General features: G+C 47.2%; 1 protein-coding gene and 1 long non-coding RNA gene across 3 annotated transcripts; one reads left to right on the top strand and one right to left on the bottom strand.

Moving 5' to 3' along the window:
• Positions 1-447: 447 nt before the first annotated feature.
• Positions 448-19,055, bottom strand: LOC131901745 (uncharacterized). Of its 2 annotated transcripts, XR_009376863.1 has the most exons (3): positions 19,041-19,055; positions 1,158-1,296; positions 448-716 (listed from the first exon to the last, which is right to left on the bottom strand). It is a non-coding gene; the product is annotated as an uncharacterized LOC131901745 (long non-coding RNA). The 2 variants fall into 2 exon arrangements; XR_009376862.1 differs by lacking the exon at positions 19,041-19,055 and having other exon boundaries at positions 1,158-1,760.
• On the top strand, positions 12,396-14,798 carry LOC131901740 (serum amyloid A-5 protein-like). The gene is made up of 3 exons (XM_059252830.1): positions 12,396-12,486; positions 13,940-14,078; positions 14,487-14,798. The coding sequence occupies exons 1-3, from the start codon at positions 12,396-12,398 to the stop codon at positions 14,623-14,625; spliced, it is 369 nt and encodes a 122-aa protein (XP_059108813.1). The 3' UTR covers positions 14,626-14,798.
• Positions 19,056-19,705: the final 650 nt, after the last annotated feature.

Here is a 19,705-nt window from a genome sequence, read left to right as displayed (position 1 = left end):
AAGAGAGAAAAGAAAAAGAAAAAGAGAAGGAGGGAGAGAAAGAGGGAGGGAGGGAAGAAGCGAGAGAAATGTGTATTTGAGACAGAGGAGCAAAATGGCAGTGGCTGAGGCAGAATTCACCACGGCAATTTTCCCACAGTTGTGTCGCTGTCCACAGAGGCAGAGAAATATCAGACTAATGCAGCGAGAGAAGAGAAATTTCTGGAACAGTAGGCACAGAGGGTAGAGGTCACGATATGGAAAGGTCTAAAAACAGTATCTCTGTAACTTCAGGGACTTGAATAGTCACATGAGCCTGAATGGGGAATTGGGCAGTCATCAGAGCTCTCTCTCTATGTAACTACTGAGAACATCAGTCCTAAGCCTAAATATTCTATTCCGGACTGTGTTTAGTATTGACCATTTATACCACACAGCTCCACCCACTAAAACACAATGACAGGAAACTTCATCTCTTACGAATTTATTACATGTGCACTGTATGTCCTCCACACCCACAGTGGACACAAAAGTGAAGAACCCCATGTCCTGATCCCAGAGCCCGCAGCACAGCCTCCTGAGGCAGTAAGGAGGATGCTCAGTATTTGGCAGGCAGTCTTGCAGGTCCGTAGTGACTGGGGTCCTTGCCACTGCGGCCCCATCTGTTTGCTTCCTGGTCAGCCATGGAATCCTCATGTCCACGGCCCATGAGACTCTGAATGCCCTCTCTTGCATCACTAGGAGAAGCAGACATGGAGGAGATCTATCACCAAGCTTCATCGCCACAGCTGACACCCCCAATTCTCTCATTTGCATGGAAAGGCTTTAGGAGGAAACCAGGAAGGGCCAGGAAAGAGGGCCTGAAACAGTGACCCTGCTAAGCCCAGCAATGCTTAGGCCAGTCTGGCCACCCTACACTGAATGACCATCACCAGACAGGCAGGGATGAATCATTCCCTGTCTGCATTTGGAAACAGGCCTATCCAGCATGAGCTGAGTGCTGGCTCTGCCCACATCCCAGGATCCACACTGAGCATGAATGGAGGAAGTAACTGCATGAGCAGGAGGGGGAGGGGCCACAGATTGGCATGACCTTCTCTGGGGCTCATCTGCCCCTGGTCTCCTAGCACAGTCAATACCTTCTACCCAGGCCCAGTGTCCCAACAGTCTGTGTTTACCTGATGACTTCAGGAGCCTAGACTCTCCCACGACCCCTTTGGGCAGCATCATAGTTCCCTCTAGCATGGAAGTATTTGTCTGAATCTTTCCAGTTGGCCTCCTTCATGTCAGAGTAGGCTCGTCACATGTCCCCAGCCCCTGGGTGGGAAAGACAACATGAGAGGATGACAGGGATGGAAAAACTCATGGCTTGAGCCTGTGGTCAGAGCAGCCTGAGTCATGGTAGAGAAGAACATTTTCTAACCCTAGCTGGTCTCTCCAGGTTACTACTGAGAGTTCTTAGAAGGTGCTCCTGTGAGAGCTGGTGCCGCAATCTCCCCTCCCCCATGGGAGAGATGGCCCCGCCTCTGGCAAGGGAGAGCTGGCCCAGATGGCATGGCTTAGGAGTGCTGGCTCTGACCCTTCCCTAAGGGGGTGGTCCCAGTGGCCCAGACTGACCAGCTCATCTACCATCCAGACCCACCTGCCGGGCCTTGGGTTGGCCCACCCTAGTAGCTGCCCCATCTATGACCTGCTGGAGAGCACAAGGGCACTGGTCCTTCAGAACAATGACTGCAGGATCTCCATGACTCGGGGCAACAACAGGATGACCAGGAGGAGTTTCAGTGGGGGCCCAGGGTTGATGGTGTACCAGATCAGAATCCTTGAACCAGACCAATGACTCATTACAATGAATGATTGGTAGGTGGGGCTGACTGGACAAAAGGGGTATACTTCGTGACACACTGCAGCTCCTGATACCACTAGGATGAAGGAGGACGTGTTGAAAGACGGAGGAGTGAGGTGGGTTTTTTGTTTTGCTTTGTTTTGAATTAATTTTGGGGGAGCATACTGCAGGGGTGATGGTGGGTATGGAGGGACTGGGAGGTGAGAGGGATTGGGGGGCACGATGTGAAATTTCCAAAGAATTGATAAAGAAATGTTTTTAAAAACTAATGAATTAAAAATCCTTAAAAACAAGACGTCCACCTGTGATGTGTTAGTGTGAGAAACACTATACACATGTGAGCTGCCTCTTTTTACACAATGGGAATGTGGAACAGAAAGACGGGAGCTATCATCACAGAACAGAACTTCTCAGCCTTGGCCCTATTGCTGTGTTGGGTCTCTCGTTTCCAGGGCTGATCTGAGCACTGAATATGTTTCCAGCATCCGTCCCTCCTCCCAACAGCACAACCCCCTAGTAGTCATCTAACGTACCTTCAGAAATTGAAAATGTCCCGAGCCACTGTCACATTAACCTTAATCCACAATGAGTGTTCGAGAATGAATTTGAGTTTCTGAGGGACTTCCAAATGCAGAAGACACAGGAAAGGGGGAGAAAGGCTGAACATGGGGAGCACTTCTGTACTGATTTCTAAGCAATCCATCTTGACAGTGTGCATGCACATCACTGTAAACAGGCACTTCTAGTCCTTCTAAACAGACTGTGCAGTGGGGTGGATGCTTGAGGAGGCACTAGAGCCACAGTCCTCAGTGGTGGCTGTAGGTTCAATCACATAGGGATTTACTGAAAGCTGCCATGACAGCTACACCCAAGATCAGTTCCTGAGACTCTAAGAGGACACAGGCTTCAGTAGCATTGAAGCCTATGGGGGATTTCACATGCCCCTAACAAGTTCACATGGGAGACAGCAAGAAGGCACATCAACCAGGCTAGACTGGTCTCAGGCTCAGCCAAGTTCAAACACTGCTCTGCCACCTGCTGTGTTCAGACCATTACAGTCACTAGTACAAGATTTATATTTATATGGCACCCTACAAAAACCCAAAAAAGTACATACCAAGGCAGTGGGAAAAAGCTTTGAAATAGTTGGCTGAACCCCACAAGCCATACTTCATCCATCAGCCTTACCTCGGTAAGCCTCACCAGTAAATGAAAACCAACTGCTGACCCCCAGGGCCAGGGAGCAGAAAATGGGGCCAGTGAGAAGCTTCATCCTGCAGAAATCAAAAGAGAATCTAGGAGAAACACGCAAATTTGTACCTTCCCCTTAAACATCTGTAATCCAGGAAGAGGCTAGTTGTCCATTCCCACTGCAACTCACTAGAATTCCAGTGGGACACTTAGGTGACCTTGCAACAGGACCTTCCTCAAAATCACAAGCCTTCAGTTATGATCCCATCAGCCCTGAACCAAGTCTGTCTGGGAGGACAGCAAGACATCACTGATGGAGGAAGAGAGACATCGAGAGCAGATTGTCTCCCCCTACAGGAACCCACAATTCACTGAGAGGCATTTCCCACATGTCCCTGCAGCACAGCACAAACTTTACACTATATATATTTAGAACACAAAGATTAATTTAAAAGGAAATCACACTCTGGGACATAAGAGCAGAAGTGTTTGTGTAGGTCAGTCCATGGAGTCATCTCTCACCTGAGTCCTGGAGAGTAGGTGATAGTCTGTGGCTGTCAGGGAGAGGATGCTGGTATTTATTTTGAGATTCCCCATTGAGGCCAATGGCATTTGTGCCTGGCTGGGTTCCTGGAGAAAGTCCCACCATGTCATTTCCCATGAAAGACTACAAAGGAATCTCCCTGGACTCCAGGATACTCTTTATTCACAGGTCAGCTTAACCAGAGGACACAGGATAGTTTTGATTTATTTTTTTTTGGATTGGCTGTTGGGTTAGGAAGGGTTCGCTGGGGTAAGGAGGTTCCTTAAGGTGTGCAGAGACAGGTGTCATCTATCCAGGATCTAGTTTTCCTTGCTGTTGGCCTATGTGGAACTTTGGTAGGTAAAGTCAGATGTCTTGAATTTCTGCTCCCTAACAATGCTCCCGTCTGTGATGGGGTGGGGACAGTTTTTCTAATGTTTGATCAGTCAGTCAATGCACATAGCCAGGTGGTAAAGGTGGTATATTTGAAGGCTGTCAGAATGATTGAAATGCAATAAAGTTGGTAGATTTCTTATGAGTATTCATTTATTCAGAAGTCATAATGGACATTGCTAATATATAGAAAATTATGATAGTTTGTGATTGAAATTATTACTTTATGTGTCCATGGGTCCCCCACTGTGTGGGAACCTATGAGCCTGAGTTAGAGCAAACCTCACAGACATACCCACTTGCAGCGAGTAGCCTGCAGTCTGGAGAGTCAACCTGGCAGCAGAGTTCAGGAGCTGTAGGGCCTGAGAATTTTCCCCTCTTCAGCAAAGATCACAACATGTTAATTTCTCAAACACAATATCCAGAATTAAGACAGTAAACAGCAGAAAGAATTTTAAGCCACAGCTGGTAATCTGTGAATCAGGGAAAAAACCCAGGTGGCTGCAGAGTATGATCCAATTGGTGGACACCATTTCCCACCCACTGAAACCACCTGGATTTAGGGGGTCTTGAACTTTTGGTTATTTGATGATTGGATAATGGCTTGTGGATGTACATTTGTTCAGAATGATGCTGCAGTCCTTTCTTTCTTTCTGTCCATCTTCCTTTCTTTCTTTTTTGTCTTTTTTCTTACAAATGTCTATTATTATTTGTGGAAATGATCATCAAATTACAAGAGTTTTGATGGGATGGATGAGGAGACAATGATGTATACGTACTGTGAAGCAGACTCTGATGTGGCTAAAGACCAGAATAGAGAGGTAAGGAGATGGTGCATTGTGAATGGTCAGAAGATGCACAATTGCTGGGTTTGTTGTTGTTTTTTTTCATTGTCAACTTCCAATGCAGAAGCTAAGCTCATGCTAGGAAACTTGGAAGCAGGCACCCAGTAGGATGGATTAGTGGGGAAAACGAATGACACAAAGGCCAGATATGTTCGATATGAGAGGAATTGTTTTTGAAGATGTCAGGATCCCTATGAGTACATTTGAATGGGTGAGGGTGCTGATTCAGAACTGCAGGGAGAGGTTTTGATAGAACCAGTCTATAGCAGCAGCCAGTGCTGTTGGTCCAGCACAGAGAGCTTTGGATGGACCATAAATCATGCTCTGGCAGAACACTAGGAAAGCTGCATGTAGAGCAACAAGGACTGTCAGTGATGCTGGCATGGTTAGCATGGTAAGGTGGACTAGTGAGATCTTGTTAGCAGAGGGAAGATCCTAGGAGGCTGGTTCTGGTCACTGAATGAAGGCTGTGCACTGAAAGCCAATTTAGTGAGGGAGCCTGGGAATTGAATATTCAGAACTCTGGACAGAGGCAGCAGCCTCCCCTCTTTGCTAGTTGGGGGCTCTGTGGAGTGGCTGATACCCAGAAGCCAGGATGACACTCTCTCCTAAAGACCAAGTAGACTGCAAGGTGAATCATGGGGATGCTTTGCTGGTTTTACCAACAGGCTTCAATCTATTGAAAAAAAGAGGAAGAAGAGAGATGAGAGAGAGGGAGGAAGAGGGAGAGAGGGAGAGGAAGAGAGAGATAGAAAGGGAGGGAGGCAGAGAAGGAGAGAGAAAGGGAGAAACAGAGGGAGAGAGAGAGGGAGAGAGAGGGGGGAGGGAATGGAGAGTCAAGAGTGAAAAAAACTAAAAAGTCTGACTAGTAGGGATAGATATGTCTATCATATATTTTTGAGACATTCTCATAAAAAGTGCTTATAAACAAAATTTTCTTTTTAGAGATAACATACAGCATGCAAAAGTGAATGTGGGGCTAGGAATGTGGCTCATTGGTATAGTACTTGCTCGCATGTGTGAAGTCCTGAGTAGTTTGAAACAATGCAATATAAACAAAATGAAAACACACACATTAGGAATTGCAGACTAATTCTGAACTTGGAAAACCTTAAATACAGGACAGAGCGTTCGAGTTTCACCCGAAGGAATGGGATCCGTGTGTTAGAGAGTCACAGTCAACCCATTCCTTCCATCATGAGCAGGACCCATTCTGGGAAGAATGCTGTTACACAGGAAGAAGAAACTATCTATGTCCAGATCCATTTCTCTGAAAGAGCCTGTAGAGAGTCTACAGAGAGCCTAAGAGTCTGTAGGAGTCATTCAAAGACCAGCACCGAGAACATAGCAGCCCTCAGCCAGCACTCTGCCTACTCCAGCTCTACCTCAGAACTCCCTAAGAAGACTTTCTGGAAATTGGCCCATCCATTAAAAAAATGAATGGCTTACAGGAATTCTAGGGTGGGTGGCTTAGTTTAGAAAAGGGCCATGGGTCACAGCAATCCAGCTTCAGGCAACAAATCCTGGACATTGTCCCTTTGGTACTCTGCCATGCTTCTCCCTATGTGAAAGCCCTGTTACAAAACACCACAGGATCTGTCCAGGAGAGGCCTTGAACCTGAGTTCCCATCATAGATCTTAAAATCCAGCACCTTGGGCTTGGAAACAGCATGGTCCGGAGGGGAAGAGTCACCTTGGGTTCCAGGACCTAGAGTGACTTCAGCTATGCCCCATAGTGAAACTGGGAGACCCTCAAAGTCCTGGTGTAGAGGGGATAGTGTCTAAGAAAAAGCGTAGGATGGAGTGGCCCCAGTGATGTTCAGTAGCATTTCTGCTGTTTTCACAGCCAATCAAGTGTGCATCAAGGGGTCCATGCCTCTGTACTCCTGGGCCTTCTGAATTTGCACCAGTGGCGTGTTCACCTACATACATGCGTGCTTAAAGACAGGGATGTGCTCTGAGAGATGTAGAATCTTAGTTACTCTTCTATTGCCAAGACAAAAATACCATAACTTAGAAACGTACAAAAGAATGATTTTGTACTTATGGTTTCAAAGGAATAAGAATCCATCATGGCGGGGAGACATGGCAGGAAGTGACAGGAAGTTCAAAGGCAGGCAGGAAGCAGAGAGTAAACAGCAAATAAGATATAAAAACTCAAAACCCAGCCCCAGTGACATACTTTCTATAGTAAGGCTCCAACTCTCAAAGGACCCACAATTGTCCTAACAGCTCTACCATCTTGGTTACTTATGGAGGGCATAGCTCCTCAATATCACAATATGGCAGAAGGCACCCAGGTCATTGTGTGCACATGCACCTGCACACAGCTAGACAATACAGGCTAACTCACCCATGTTGTCTCCAGGTACGACAAAGAAATAGTGAGTATCTGGTACATGAGGCTGTTGCTGCACAACAGGGAAGACTCTTGTACACTAACGTGGTTAACCAAAAGAAGTGCGTTGGAGTAAGTACAAACCAGGATTGGAGATATTCTTTACCATAATCAAAGCCTGTATAGAATCCTGTGTGCTGCGGTTTCATGTGAATGGCAACACAGTAGTTTTCCATACAGCAGTGCCATCCACATGTGAGCAGTACCTTGGTATATGGCAATCCCAAGGCTATGGTGTCAGCAACAGGAGTTCTTCTGCTCCATTATACTTTCATGGGTGTCAGTGACTAAGGTGTTGGGTTTTATCCCATGGCTGTTTAATCATAGGAAAAGCATTCACTGGGTCTTTTATTTAACAGTCACTGAAGCAGATGTTGGACAGACAGTGGAGGCAAAGTCCAGCCTATGATTTCATGAATGTGAGACTTATAATGAGGGGATGGTGATGCATGCTTAAGACAACTCTCCTAGGTATTTAATAACAAAATGGGTAATAAATAGAAAAATATATGAAGGAGTGTATATATAAAAGTTCAGTTAAGGAACTATTAAAGCAGAGGATACATACAGCCTAAGATTGCTATCTCCCATGAAGAAAAAACAAGAAATAAAATAATTCAGAACAGGGGCTTAGCAGTCAAGTCCACTGTCCATTTCCTTCCCCCTTCTTGGCAGCAAGCAGCCCATTACAGCCATGAGGGACAGAGGGAAGGGTGTCCCTCTTGAGCCTCTTCTCACAAGTCAGTCACACGTGTGCTGGTCTAAAGGACATGGTGAAGGGAATAGACTCCTAGCTCTGTGGAGATGTGTCCCTTCCAAAGCTGGCACCCACAGTGAAGGGTAAATCCTTTTGACGTGGTGAGTGAGAAGTACCCAGGAGAATCTGAAGAAACCAGCAGGCCCTGTGTGTAAAACTCTGCACTTCTCTCTTCTCCACAGTCTTCCTGCCTTCTGCGGCCTGCTGAGCTTTATGTGATGGAAAGAATCAGGGCAAAGGACACCACAGAGAGAGGGAAGATTCAGTCTCCACCCTACTGTCTGCAACAGTGACTGGAATCTGGAGTCTACCTGCAGTGTGGGCCAGCAGATAACTGCATCCTATACACAAATTGCTGGTGCTCTCCTCTGAGAACATTTGTGAAAGGGATAGTGCGTTACAGAGTGCTCAAACCAAATTGTTCCATGAAACCATAAAAATTGGTTCGAATACAAACTCATTTCTAGACATAGGTTTTTTTTTTTTTTTTTTTTTTTTGGTTCTTTCAAGACAGGGTTTCTCTGTGTAGCCTTGGCTGTCCTGGAACTTGCACTGTAGAATACCACCAGTGCCAGGCTACAGATACAAATTATCAAATCATTTTTGAAGCTTTGTTAAAAGTCAAAGGATCAAGAATAACTCCATCCTATGAACCCAAACTAAACCTTCTGTACCTGGATCCCGGCACCCACCTAGGCTGGAGAAATGGCTCAGCAGTTAAGGGCAGTGGCTGCTGTTCCAGAGGATTTGGGTTCAGTTAGCAGCACTCAGATGGTGGGTCACAACCATCTTTCCCTCCAGTTCCAGGGCATCTGACACCCTCTTCTGGCCCAGAAGCACTAGGCATTCATGTGGCACACAGACACTGATGAATGAGGCAATTTTTTAACTTTTGGAATTTATCATGCATAGTTGTTGTATCATTGGGAGAAGATGGAATTAGCCCCTTCTTCTCTGTGTTAAGGTGGATTGTACACAAAACATTCATCAATGAGTTCATTGGTCAGTAATTAGGTAGTTACTATTTTAGTCATTTTATTTATTTATTTTTAACATTTTTTATTTATTTATTTTACATACCAACCACAGCTTCCCCTCCCTCCTCTCCTCCCGTTCCAAACCCCAGCCTCTCATCTACCCCCCTCCCCATCCACCCCTCCTCTATCTCCATTCAGAAAGGGCAGGCCTCCCTTGGGCGTGAATAAACATGGCACATCAAGTTGAGGAAGGACCGGGCTCCTCTCAAAGCATCAAGGCTGGATGTAGTAATCCCAGCATGGGGAACAGTTTCCCAAAAGCCAGCTAAGCACCAGGGACAGGTCATGATCTCACTGCTAGGAGCCTCCTCACAAACAGACCAAGCTACACAACTGTCACACACATGCAGAGGACCTAGGTCTGTCCCATGCTGGCTCCCTAACTGTTGGTCCAGAGTCCATGAGCTCCCACAAGCTCTGGTCAGCTGTCTCTGTGGGTTCCCCCCTCCTGACCTTTACCCCCCTGGCTCATACATTTCCTCCTCCCTTTCTTCAGCAGGACTCCAGGAGCTCAACCCAGTACTTGGTTGTGGATCTCTTCATCTGCTTCCATCAATTACTGGATAAAAGCTCTCTCATGACAATTAGGGTAGTTAGTCATTTTATTATATAAAAAATCCTTGGTGGATTGTTGAATGTATTTTCAAGTGATTATGATATTTGTAAAAATTGATTCTGAAAATATTTGTAAAAATTTACTAGAGATTAATTTTAAAGATTTGTTTTTATTATTTAATATGTATGTATGTATGTCTGTGTGAGTTTATGTACGTCATACACATGCAGGAGCCTGCTGAGACAGGAGTGTTGATACCCTGAAACTGAGTTATGGGCAGTTGTGAGATGCCTAACTTGGATGCTGGGAACCAAACTCAGGTCCTCTGAAAGGGCAGCAAATGCTCTTAACTGTTGGGCCATCATTGCAGCCTGAGATTATTATTATTTTATCTTGTGAAAGAGTGAAAATGATTGGTATTCAAAAAGTTGCTATGGCTGATCATGAAACCATTTCTTCCCAACAATCACCAGGGATAATTTAAACCCAGACACTGAGGGTGGCCTGCTTTGTGTCGTGTGCTTATTTATTGGTCTCTGCAACATAAACACCACGAGGCCGGACCTTTCAGTACAGGGACGGTGTTAGCCCAGTGTACCAGTTCTGCAAGTCCCACTAGGACAAACATGGTGATAAGTGGCTGCTGACCACCCTCCAGGTGGTGTGACAAACGCCACATACATGCAGGGACAGTACAGACCCAACTTCTGCTGTCACTCTGAAGTTACAATGTGGGAGTCCTTGGAATCATTATGTAAACAAAACATCATCTGTCATAAGGCTACACTTGGGTTTGACTTTTTGTTTTGTTACTACTTTCTGAATCTTTAACCTCAAACCAAGAAGGTAGACTGGTCAGATTCACAACTTGCTGGCCTAGCCGCAGGGGCCGTAACTGACCTCTTTTATTCCGCTAACGGTATGTGTGCACATAAGACATCTGTAAATTCAGGTAGAATCTTGATGCCCCTCTCTTTGCCTCCCACATGCTACGTACCCTGGGGAGTTTAAAAGTCTGTTTTTCATTCATACCAAGGAAGAAGAGCAGGATGACAGGAGAGTGAACATCAGAAAGAAGAGACTAAATGAGCTTCTCTGCTGGGATGAACCAAACCTAGCAAAAGGAGGAGGAACAAGAAACTAGTTTCAGGCAGAGAATCAGTCCGTCTCCTCCATCCATCTTCAGTTTGTAATGATGTCACCTTGTCTAGGATGCCTGTGGTGTCCAGAACCCTCTCCCTAGAATATTTCTGCTTAAGAAGAGCAAGAGAGCTTATTTTCTGGATGGCAGCAGGCTGTGTTCCTACATGTACAGGCTGGTGTAATGCCAGCCCTCATCTCCTACCCCTGATGACCCTGAGATTTCCAACTCACACTGATGAGAGGGCTAAGAGGGATCCTCTGGGAAATACAGCCCTGAGAGCTGGGCTCATCTGTCAGTGCCTGACCTAGCTTTCCCTCACCCTACCACCACCACCTCTGCTGGCTGTTCTTCTCTGTGAGAAATGGTACTTCCTTCCTCCCTTCTACGGGTTTCTTAGTTCCTTTCTCCCCAAAGCCTTAGCCCTGACCTTATGCTCCTTCCTAGGACTGAGTTAAGGAAGGAGTAGGGCCCCTCTAGTACCTTGTCCCTGTGAGACAGTTTAGTTAATCTTTTTGTCACATCACAAAGAACGTAGAAATAGAGGTGCCTCCCTAAGAGCTGAGAGCGGAGTATGCTAGTGAAAATGCTACAGGTGCCTTGGAAACACACAATGTCTGGTGGGGCTGGCTGGTCAGTTTTGCAATTTTAGTTTAGACATGAAAAAGAGACTTATGGCCAGCTGGGCGGTGGTGGCACAGGCCTTTAATCCTAGCACTCGGGAAGCTGAGGCAGATGAATCTGTGAGTTCTAGGCCAGCTTGGTTTACCGAGTAAGTTCCAAGAAAGCCAAGGCTACACAGTGAACCCCTGTCTCAAGAACTAGAGAGGGGGAGAGAGAGACTGACTGACTGACTGACTGACTGACTGACTGACTGACTGAAGGTAAAGTGTCAGTTCCAGGTTAAAAAAATAAAAACCAACCTGAGGCAATGCCTGGGAAAGCAAGTGTTGGCTACAGGAATTATTCTCCTATCCTTAGGAGCCCTGATCCTCTACTGAGATGGCCACTCCTTGACTCTCAGCATCCTCAGTTCCATCAGTATTAAAAAGTATGTACTCTGACCCAGAAGACTGAAAAGACAAAGGTGTATAGTGTGTTCACTTTGCACAATTACAGGAAATAACCTGTGGATGGAGCAAGATTTCTGTTGCAGCCTTTTAGAAGAAATGACCTGCTGGGAGTTTCCCCAAGCACCATGCCAGTCTCTCTCTGCCCCTGACCCCAGCAGGGAGGCTCAGCATAAATACCAGCCTCCTCTCACTGACAGCCACAACCACCCATCTCTGCCCACCAGACATCAGGTGAGGGACAAACCTATGCACAGATACTTAGTGTGTGCTGTGTTTCAGCAAGTGTGCTTTCCTCTCAAGGGAATTCCTCACTTCCGTTCACCTGGTGTGGGATTTGTGCCGGCTGAGGGGGCACATGGGAAATGCTTCCTGCTGAATCAGAGGCTCCTGGAGAGAGTAGTAATCTAGTCTCTGCTCCTGCAGCTCCATCAGAACTGCCTGCTGCCTTCATAAACAGTTCAGCAGGCAGGATGGGGTCAGAACTGAGACCTTGTGGCTCTGAGCTGGGTCCTGCTGTGAGGTCTCCAGGGGCCACTGCTAGGACACTACTGAACATCAGTAAGACAGAACAACCAGGGCGTATGTGGATGAGACACCCAAGAGGGAGGCGCCAGACTGTGGGCATCTCCTTCAGCCTGTCCTTTCATTTCAGCAGGATGAAGCTTCTCACTGGACTCATTTTCTGCTCCTTGGTCCTGGGAGTCAGCAGTCAAAGCTGGGTTTCATTCCTTAGTGAGGCTTACCATGGTAGGGTTTGGGGGCAGAGAGGCACAGCCTCTAGGGGTCTCCTGAGTGTTGGGAGAATTCCTGCAGATTCCGGAGTGTTAGCACCTAGCTTTGATCTGCCTTTTGTGATTGCTAGCTCCTGTCTCTGGTACCCTCTGTTTGAAGTCTTATCTGAGAGTTTCCTAAGGGGTTTAAAGCCTATGCAAACTTGGTTTAGGACCCAAAACACTGTGGTATTCCTTTACTGAGAATTTGCCTTTGGCATTGTCCCGTTAGGGGGCTTAGATAAGAGGTTTTGGTAAATGGAATTGACTTACTAAGGTGTAAATTGTATAACAATAAAAGGGCCCTTTGCTAAGCTACAGTGGTTCAGTCCAGAGAGATGAATCCACCTTGCAGTTGGAAAAGGCTAAGATTCATCTTTGAGGTGCCTCTGTGTCTTCATTCCATGGACCCTCATTAACACCACCTGTTATACAACACCCGAGCATTCAGAAGAGCTGGACTCACTGTCCTGCTTGTCAGGATGGACCAGAGACTCTGGCAAGACTTCCTGAAATGCACTGCCTACAGCAGGGGGCAGAGCAGAGATCACAACCTAGCTGTGCTTGAGGACAGTCCTGTCTGTCAGTCTGCCGGACACTTTCTAAATTCATTTGTGACCAATATAAGGTACCAATGGCATCACCTAGAGAGTTGTAATACCACCCAGGTCTGGACCAGTCATCCCCCTGCACCTAGAGACTCAAGATTGGCCTTGGGTGTGGCCTGGCGTGGTGACTCTCAGTGTCTCCTCAGAGGATCATAACCTGCAGCCACAGCTGAGATCATTGCTTCAAAGCTCCCTCAAGACAGCACAGAACCTGTGCAGTCTAGTCCAAGGGCAGAGATGACAGTGTCACTGTGGTGCACATGCTCTCTGTCAGGACAGAATTCTTAGGGATCAGAGTCGATGCTCCCTGTGTGCAGCCCCCCTCCGCCTTCTGTATACTAAGTCACCTCAGGATGGGACTTCCTAGCTGAGGGTAGCTGCCTCCAGAAACACTGGCCCTAGCTTGGAGGTGGTGTGCTCGCAAGGCATTTTCAATGGCTGTAGAGACACTAGGTTGCACTACTAAGGAAATGTGCTTTGAGGTCCAGTGGCAGAAGCTAACGACTCTGTAGCAAACACTTCCACGATACTGAAGCTGACACACTCTGCTATGTAATGACATTGTGCTGCCTCATTGGCTGCTTCCCACCCAGGCGAGGGGCAGCTCACAGCAGCACTGTGGAAGAAAGGTGAACACAGGGCAGCTGGGTCCCCTAATGGCCCTCCTGAGTTACTAAGAGAGGACAGTGAGGATCAGGAGATGATCTTCCATTCACGCTTTCAGCTGCTCTGACCACAGGCTCAAGCCATGAGTTCTTTTCATCCTCTCTAAGGCATGGGCAGAGCTTTAAGGTTCATGTTCCTGCTGTCTTTCCCATCTAGGGGCTGGGGATATGTGGCGAGCCTACTCTGACATGAAGGAAGCCAACTGGAAAAACTCAGACAAATATTTCCATGCTAGAGGGAACTATGATGCAGCCCAAAGGGGTCCTGGAGGAGTCTGGGCTGCTGAAGTCATCAGGTAAACATAGATTGATTGGAAGACTGGACCTGGGTAGCAGGGCTTGACACTTCTGGGGGAAGTAGTAGAAGATTAGCTCTGGAGAGGGTCATGCTAATCTCAGATCCCTCCTACTCTTGTTTATCCAGGTACTGGCTCCATCTATGCCCAGTGTAGGCCCTGGGTTTGGGCAGTCAGCACACAGCCATGTTATGTGAGCCTGCTCCCAAATGTAGACAGGGAATGACTCTCATCATCACCAGTGTTTCTGGTGTTCAACTAGTGTGGGGTGATCAGTCTGGGCTGACCTCCTGCCTGGCCCTTCCTGGGTTCCTCCTAAATCCATACCATGCAAAGGGGGAAAACTCAGACATTGGACTGTGGCCATGCATCTTGGTGATGGATCTCTTCCATCTCTGCTTCTCCTAGTGATGCAAGAGAAGGCTTTCAGAGTTTCATAGGCCGTGGACACGAGGACTCTATGGCTGACCAGGAAGCAAACAGATGGGGCCGCAGTGGCAATGACCCCAATCACTACAGACCTAAAGGACTGCCTGACAAATACTGAGCATCCTCTTTATTGCCCCAGGAGGCTGTGATGTGGGCCCTGAGGACAGGGACTGGGGTTCTTCTTTCTCATGAACACTGGAGTTGCTTGGGAACACACAATAGTTATCTCACATGAATATGGACCAAAAGTTTCAAAACTGTGTTATTCTTGGAGTAGTAACTACTGCTTGAAAAGAGGGTAATAAACACTAACATGGAAGTGGAGCTGAGCCTGAGTATCTGTCATTGAAGGACATTTCTGGGTTCACACAGGGCAGACACCACTCTCACAGAATCTGGCATGATCCCTTCTCTGGGCTCCTGTGCTATGGGTATGTTGTTATTTTCAGGCCTTTCGATGTCCAGGCCCTTACTCCCTGTCAACCACGTCCAGTCACCTGTTCTCATACCACAGCCTTGTGCTCCCTGTCTCTGGGGACCAGGTGCACAACCATAGGAGGGCTTGCCCTGCAGCTATCACCTGATCTTGCTCACTCCTCAGCAGCACCGAGACAAATCCAGTATTGCACAACTTCTCCATCCTAAGAAATATTCCCAAGTAGTTTCCTCTCGTCTTAGGTCACTATTTCTGTGAGAAAATACTATGGCCAAAGCAACTTAGAGAAGGAACAGTTTGTTTGGCTTACACTTCCACATCACTGAAAGAAGTGAGGTCAGGAACTCAAACAGAGCCGGAACCTTGTGTCAGGAGCTGATGCAGAGGTCATGGAGAGGTGCTGCTTACTGGTTTGCACCTCATGGCTTGTTCAGCTGGCTTCCTCATAGAACTCAGGACCACCATCCCAGGGATGGCACCACCCACAATGGCTGGGCCCTCCATCATCAATCACTAAGAAAATGCCTACAGCCAGATCTTATAGACACATTTTTAATTGAGGCTCCCTCTTCTCCAATGACCCTCTTGTGTGACACAAAACCAGCCAGCACACCTCTGCTTGACTTACACTGAGTCCAGAGGAATATCACAGGGAAAACTGTCTCTGGGGATACAGACACAGCATCAACACCAAGATGCAGCCTGTTTGTGTGGCCTTTGACATCCCTGTTCTGGGGAAAAAAACCACTGTCCTTCTAAGCCTATTCTGGCTGTACAACCTACACACTCCTCAGGAGTCTGGGCACTTTCCTCCTTAGATAGGAATTCTGAATGCTTTTCTTGTATTGATCCTCTAAGAAATCGATGACCTGGCCTTTCCAAATTAGTGAACAGACTTCTCTGTCCACATGTTCTACTTGTCACATGCTAAGAAGTGGTGGTTGTTGAGACAGGGTCTCACACTGTTACTCAAGCTAGTCTTGAACACAAGAGATCCTCCTGCCTCAGGCTCCCAAGTTCTGGGATTACAAGCATGTGCCACCACACCAGGCTGTTTAAAAATGTTTTATATGAGTATGGTGTGTGGGAGAGTACTGTGCTGGCTGGTTTGATGTCAATTTGACACAAGCTAGAGTCATCAGAGAGGAGGAAATCTCAATGGAGAAAATGTCTCCAAAAGATCCTGCTGGAGGTTGTGTAACTTGGTCTTCATGTGAAACTCCTAACAGTGAGAGCAGGGTCTGTCTCTGACTGTGTTGCCTGCTTTGGAATCCAGCCATAATAGAAGAGGAGGTGCCTAATCTCGCTGCAACTTGATATATCATGGCTTACTGATATCTAGGGATGCCTGCCTGTATCTGATGAGAAACAGTGGGGGAGTGGATGCGGGGGAGGGGGTGTAGGAACTGGGAAGAGGGGAGAAAGGGGAAACTTTGATTTGATTGTAAAAACAAATTTATATATACACAGACCAAAAGAACCCACACAAATTAAAAATATCTAGCTGTAGGGTATTTTCTTAATTAGTGGTTTATAGGAGAGGGTCCAGCCCATGCAGATGATGCCATCCATCAGCTGGTGGTGCTGGGTTCTATAAGGAAGCAGGCTGAGCAAGCCATGATGAGCAAGCCCGTAAGAAGCACCCCTCCATGGCCTCTGCATCATCTCCTGCATCCAGGTCCCCGTCTTGTTTGAGTTCCTGTCCTGACTTCCTTCAATGATGGACTATGATTATAAGTGTAGGTCAAATAAACCCTTTCCTCCCCAACTTACATTTGGTCATGATGTTTCATCACAGCAATAGTGACCCTATAACATGTGTATGTTCATGCTTGCAAGTGTGTGGAGGTACAGAAAACTCTTGGTTGATGTTGGCTGTTGTCCTACTTTGTTTCTCTGTTGCTGTGATAAATACTTTAACCAGTTGTGGGGGAAGGGGTTTACCAGGCTTATAGGTTACAGTCTGTCACCAAAGGAAACTGAGGCGAGAACCTAGAGGCCGTCACTGAAACAGAGACCACAGTGGAGCACTGTTTCCTGGCTCTAGTTTGTGTACCGTTGACAACAACTAACCAGCATGGGTATCTTCCTCAGTCGCTCTCACTTCTGTTTACTGAGGCAGTTCTCTCTGAAGCTGCAGCTTGCCTGCTCCTGCTGGCTCTCTGTCCTTGCTCCCTGGGCACTGGGGTTAGAGGCAGCTACCACACCTGCCCAGCTTTTATGTGGGCCCTGGGAATGCAAACTCTAGTCCTCATGCTTCTCAGACAAGTGCTACCCACTGAACCACCCTCTCCCGCACGGTGCAGACTTTAATGTCTCTCATATTTATAAAGCCTTGGAAGGCTTACTTTATTCAGCCTCACAGCTCGTCCTTTCTCTGATCTTTTGTTCTCTTTTCTTGCATTTCATGAAAATCTAGAACCCGACTTGGGGCCTCACTCTGCTGTAGGAATCTGACCACGGACCTGCCCCCTCAGTACTACACTCTCCTGGAGTCAAGTCCATGGCCACACTACCCTCAAGGCCAGTGCTTTGAGCATGGTCACAGAGCCACCCTGCCACCACTGTCTCCCCAATCTCAATTATACTGCCCCCAACTCCTTTTGTCCTGACTCCGAGACAGAGCTTATCCCCTCTCCCTCACCTCTGTTTGAACCTCCTCACAGGAACTGGAGATGTTCTGCTGGGAACTACTCTAATCTATGTTCACATTTCCTTTATTCTTTCAGTGTTTGGTTTTTCTCTAACAGGGTGTCACTATGCAGTCCTGACTGTCCTGGAACTCACTATGTAAACCAGGCTGTCCTCAAATTTACAGAGATCTGCCGCTTCTGCCTCTCAAGTGCTGAGACTAAAGGCTTGTGCCACTATGCCCAGCTCATTTATTCTTTTCAGTTGTCTTTCCTCTGAAAATAGAACTTCATCAATCTCCTCCCCTGAAGAGTACTCAATTCCACTTTGAGCCCCCGTGCCCTCCTGTGATTTGTCTTCTCTGCCAGAAGAGGGCGCTGCCAAGGCAAGTCCGAAATAAGATCCCTGCTTCTGTACACTTGGCTTCTTTCCAGCTGGTGTTTCTGGGACCCCCGGTACCCCTCACCTCAGAGAGTTTTAGGACTAACAAAATCCAAGTCTGCTTCCCACAGGTTCAGTGGCAGCCCAGCTAGATTGCCAAGGGATTCAGAAGTATGTATCTTACCTTTCTTTCCATGGCTGGTTCTCCCTGCCCCTCCCTGGCAGTGCCCTGTTGGGGGCAACTTCCCAGGAAGGCTGTTAGAACCCCAGCTGACTGCCCGGTCAGTGAGAAAAAAGCAGCTACTCTCCTGGATTCCTCCTTTCCAAATAAATCTCTTTCTCAAAATCTTCATTCACTGACGCACAGAAGAACCTTGCTGGGACATCCCATAGTGGATTGAGCAAGGGGGAGCTGAACAGATCTTTGCTGAGACGTCCCTCAGTGGACAGAGCAAGAGAGAGCTGAAAAGTAACACTTTTCTCCTGAGCCTGAGGGGATTGCTACATTTCTGCAATTTCTTAGGCCAGAGAAGCAGAGCTCTGCTGGGAAGCCCCCTTAAGTGGGTGTGGAGCAAAGCTCAGCTGTAGCAAGCAGCTCTCCAGGAGAGGAGCAGGATTGCTATATCCTGCGAGGAGACCATCCCCATCACACCAGGTACAGTCTGACTTTCCTGAACAGTCAGGATACCCTTCTCTACTGAAGCAGTTCCAGGCCTGACTTTCCCAAGAAGTCAGAAAAACTTCCCTTCAGGGATGAACTGTGTCTTAGCAGTTCCAGCTGTCACAGCTGTGCTAAACAGGACACCTTCAGGGCAGAGCTGCTGTTCTGAGCAACTCGAGGTGTCCGGGATACCTCGCCCTCCAGGGCTGAACTGTCTCCTTGCAGTTCAGCCATCAGAGCTATCCTAAGCATCTCAAGGTGTTGCCTGACTCCCAGGTAGTCAGGACACCTTTCCCAGAGTTGCAAAACTCACGTTTTGGTGCCAAAATCCGAGACCAAACCCAGACTTGTTGCAACCAATTTACTTAATTGTTGGTGCTGAAACCCAGGACAAAACCCACAGAGCTGCAAACAATTTACTTACACACAGTGCTTTTCCTGCTACCTGCAGATCAAGATGCAGGACTCTCAGCTCCTTCTCCAGCACCATGTCTGCCTGTGCACTGCCATGCTCTCCACCATGACGATAATGGACTGAACCTCTGAAACTGTAAGTTAGCCCTAATTAAATGTTTTCCTTTGTAATAGTTGTCAAGTTATTGGTGTCTGTTCACAGCAGTAGAAACTCTAATTAAGACAGTGCTGTCATCCCTCTTCTTGGCTCCCAGGCCTTATACCCTTTAGCTACCACCTCATTTTGTCTTTGGGAAAAGGAGCCCCTGGAGTCCTGGCAATGGATACACTGGGATCTCCACCCCTTATTCCTGACTCAAAGTACAACCCTTGCACTGTGAGGTCTAAGAGACCTTTTTCCTATGGTTCAAACTCAGTCTCTAAAACCATAGAACTGAAACACTATTCCATGAGTACCCTCTGGCCTTGCAGGAGAAGGGAGGCTGACTCTGCCTGGAGCTGTTTCCACTGCACACCTCATAGGCGGCTTCCTCTAGCTCACATCTTTCACTGAGGTAAGGCTAAATTGCTGTGACAACAATAACTCCAAATACTGAAGCTTATGGAACCTACAGATGCACCTCACACTTAGCAGTTTAGGGCCCATATCTCGGCCACCATGGGCTTCAGCTCTGC

The sequence above is a fragment of the Peromyscus eremicus genome, unplaced genomic scaffold (genome assembly GCF_949786415.1).
Source record: "Peromyscus eremicus unplaced genomic scaffold, PerEre_H2_v1 PerEre#2#unplaced_269, whole genome shotgun sequence".
Lineage (NCBI taxonomy): Eukaryota > Metazoa > Chordata > Mammalia > Rodentia > Cricetidae > Peromyscus > Peromyscus eremicus.
This window is presented reverse-complemented; position numbering and strand designations above follow the sequence as displayed.

Bases quoted from the DNA above. Each gene is read 5' to 3' on its own strand.
- LOC131901740 (XM_059252830.1), top strand. From the start codon at position 12,396: ATGAAGCTTCTCACTGGACTCATTTTCTGCTCCTTGGTCCTGGGAGTC. The intron at 12,487-13,939 runs GTAGGGTTTGGG...TTTCCCATCTAG, and splicing joins CCTTAGTGAGGCTTACCATG to GGGCTGGGGATATGTGGCGA. The intron at 14,079-14,486 runs GTAAACATAGAT...TGCTTCTCCTAG, and splicing joins TGGGCTGCTGAAGTCATCAG to TGATGCAAGAGAAGGCTTTC.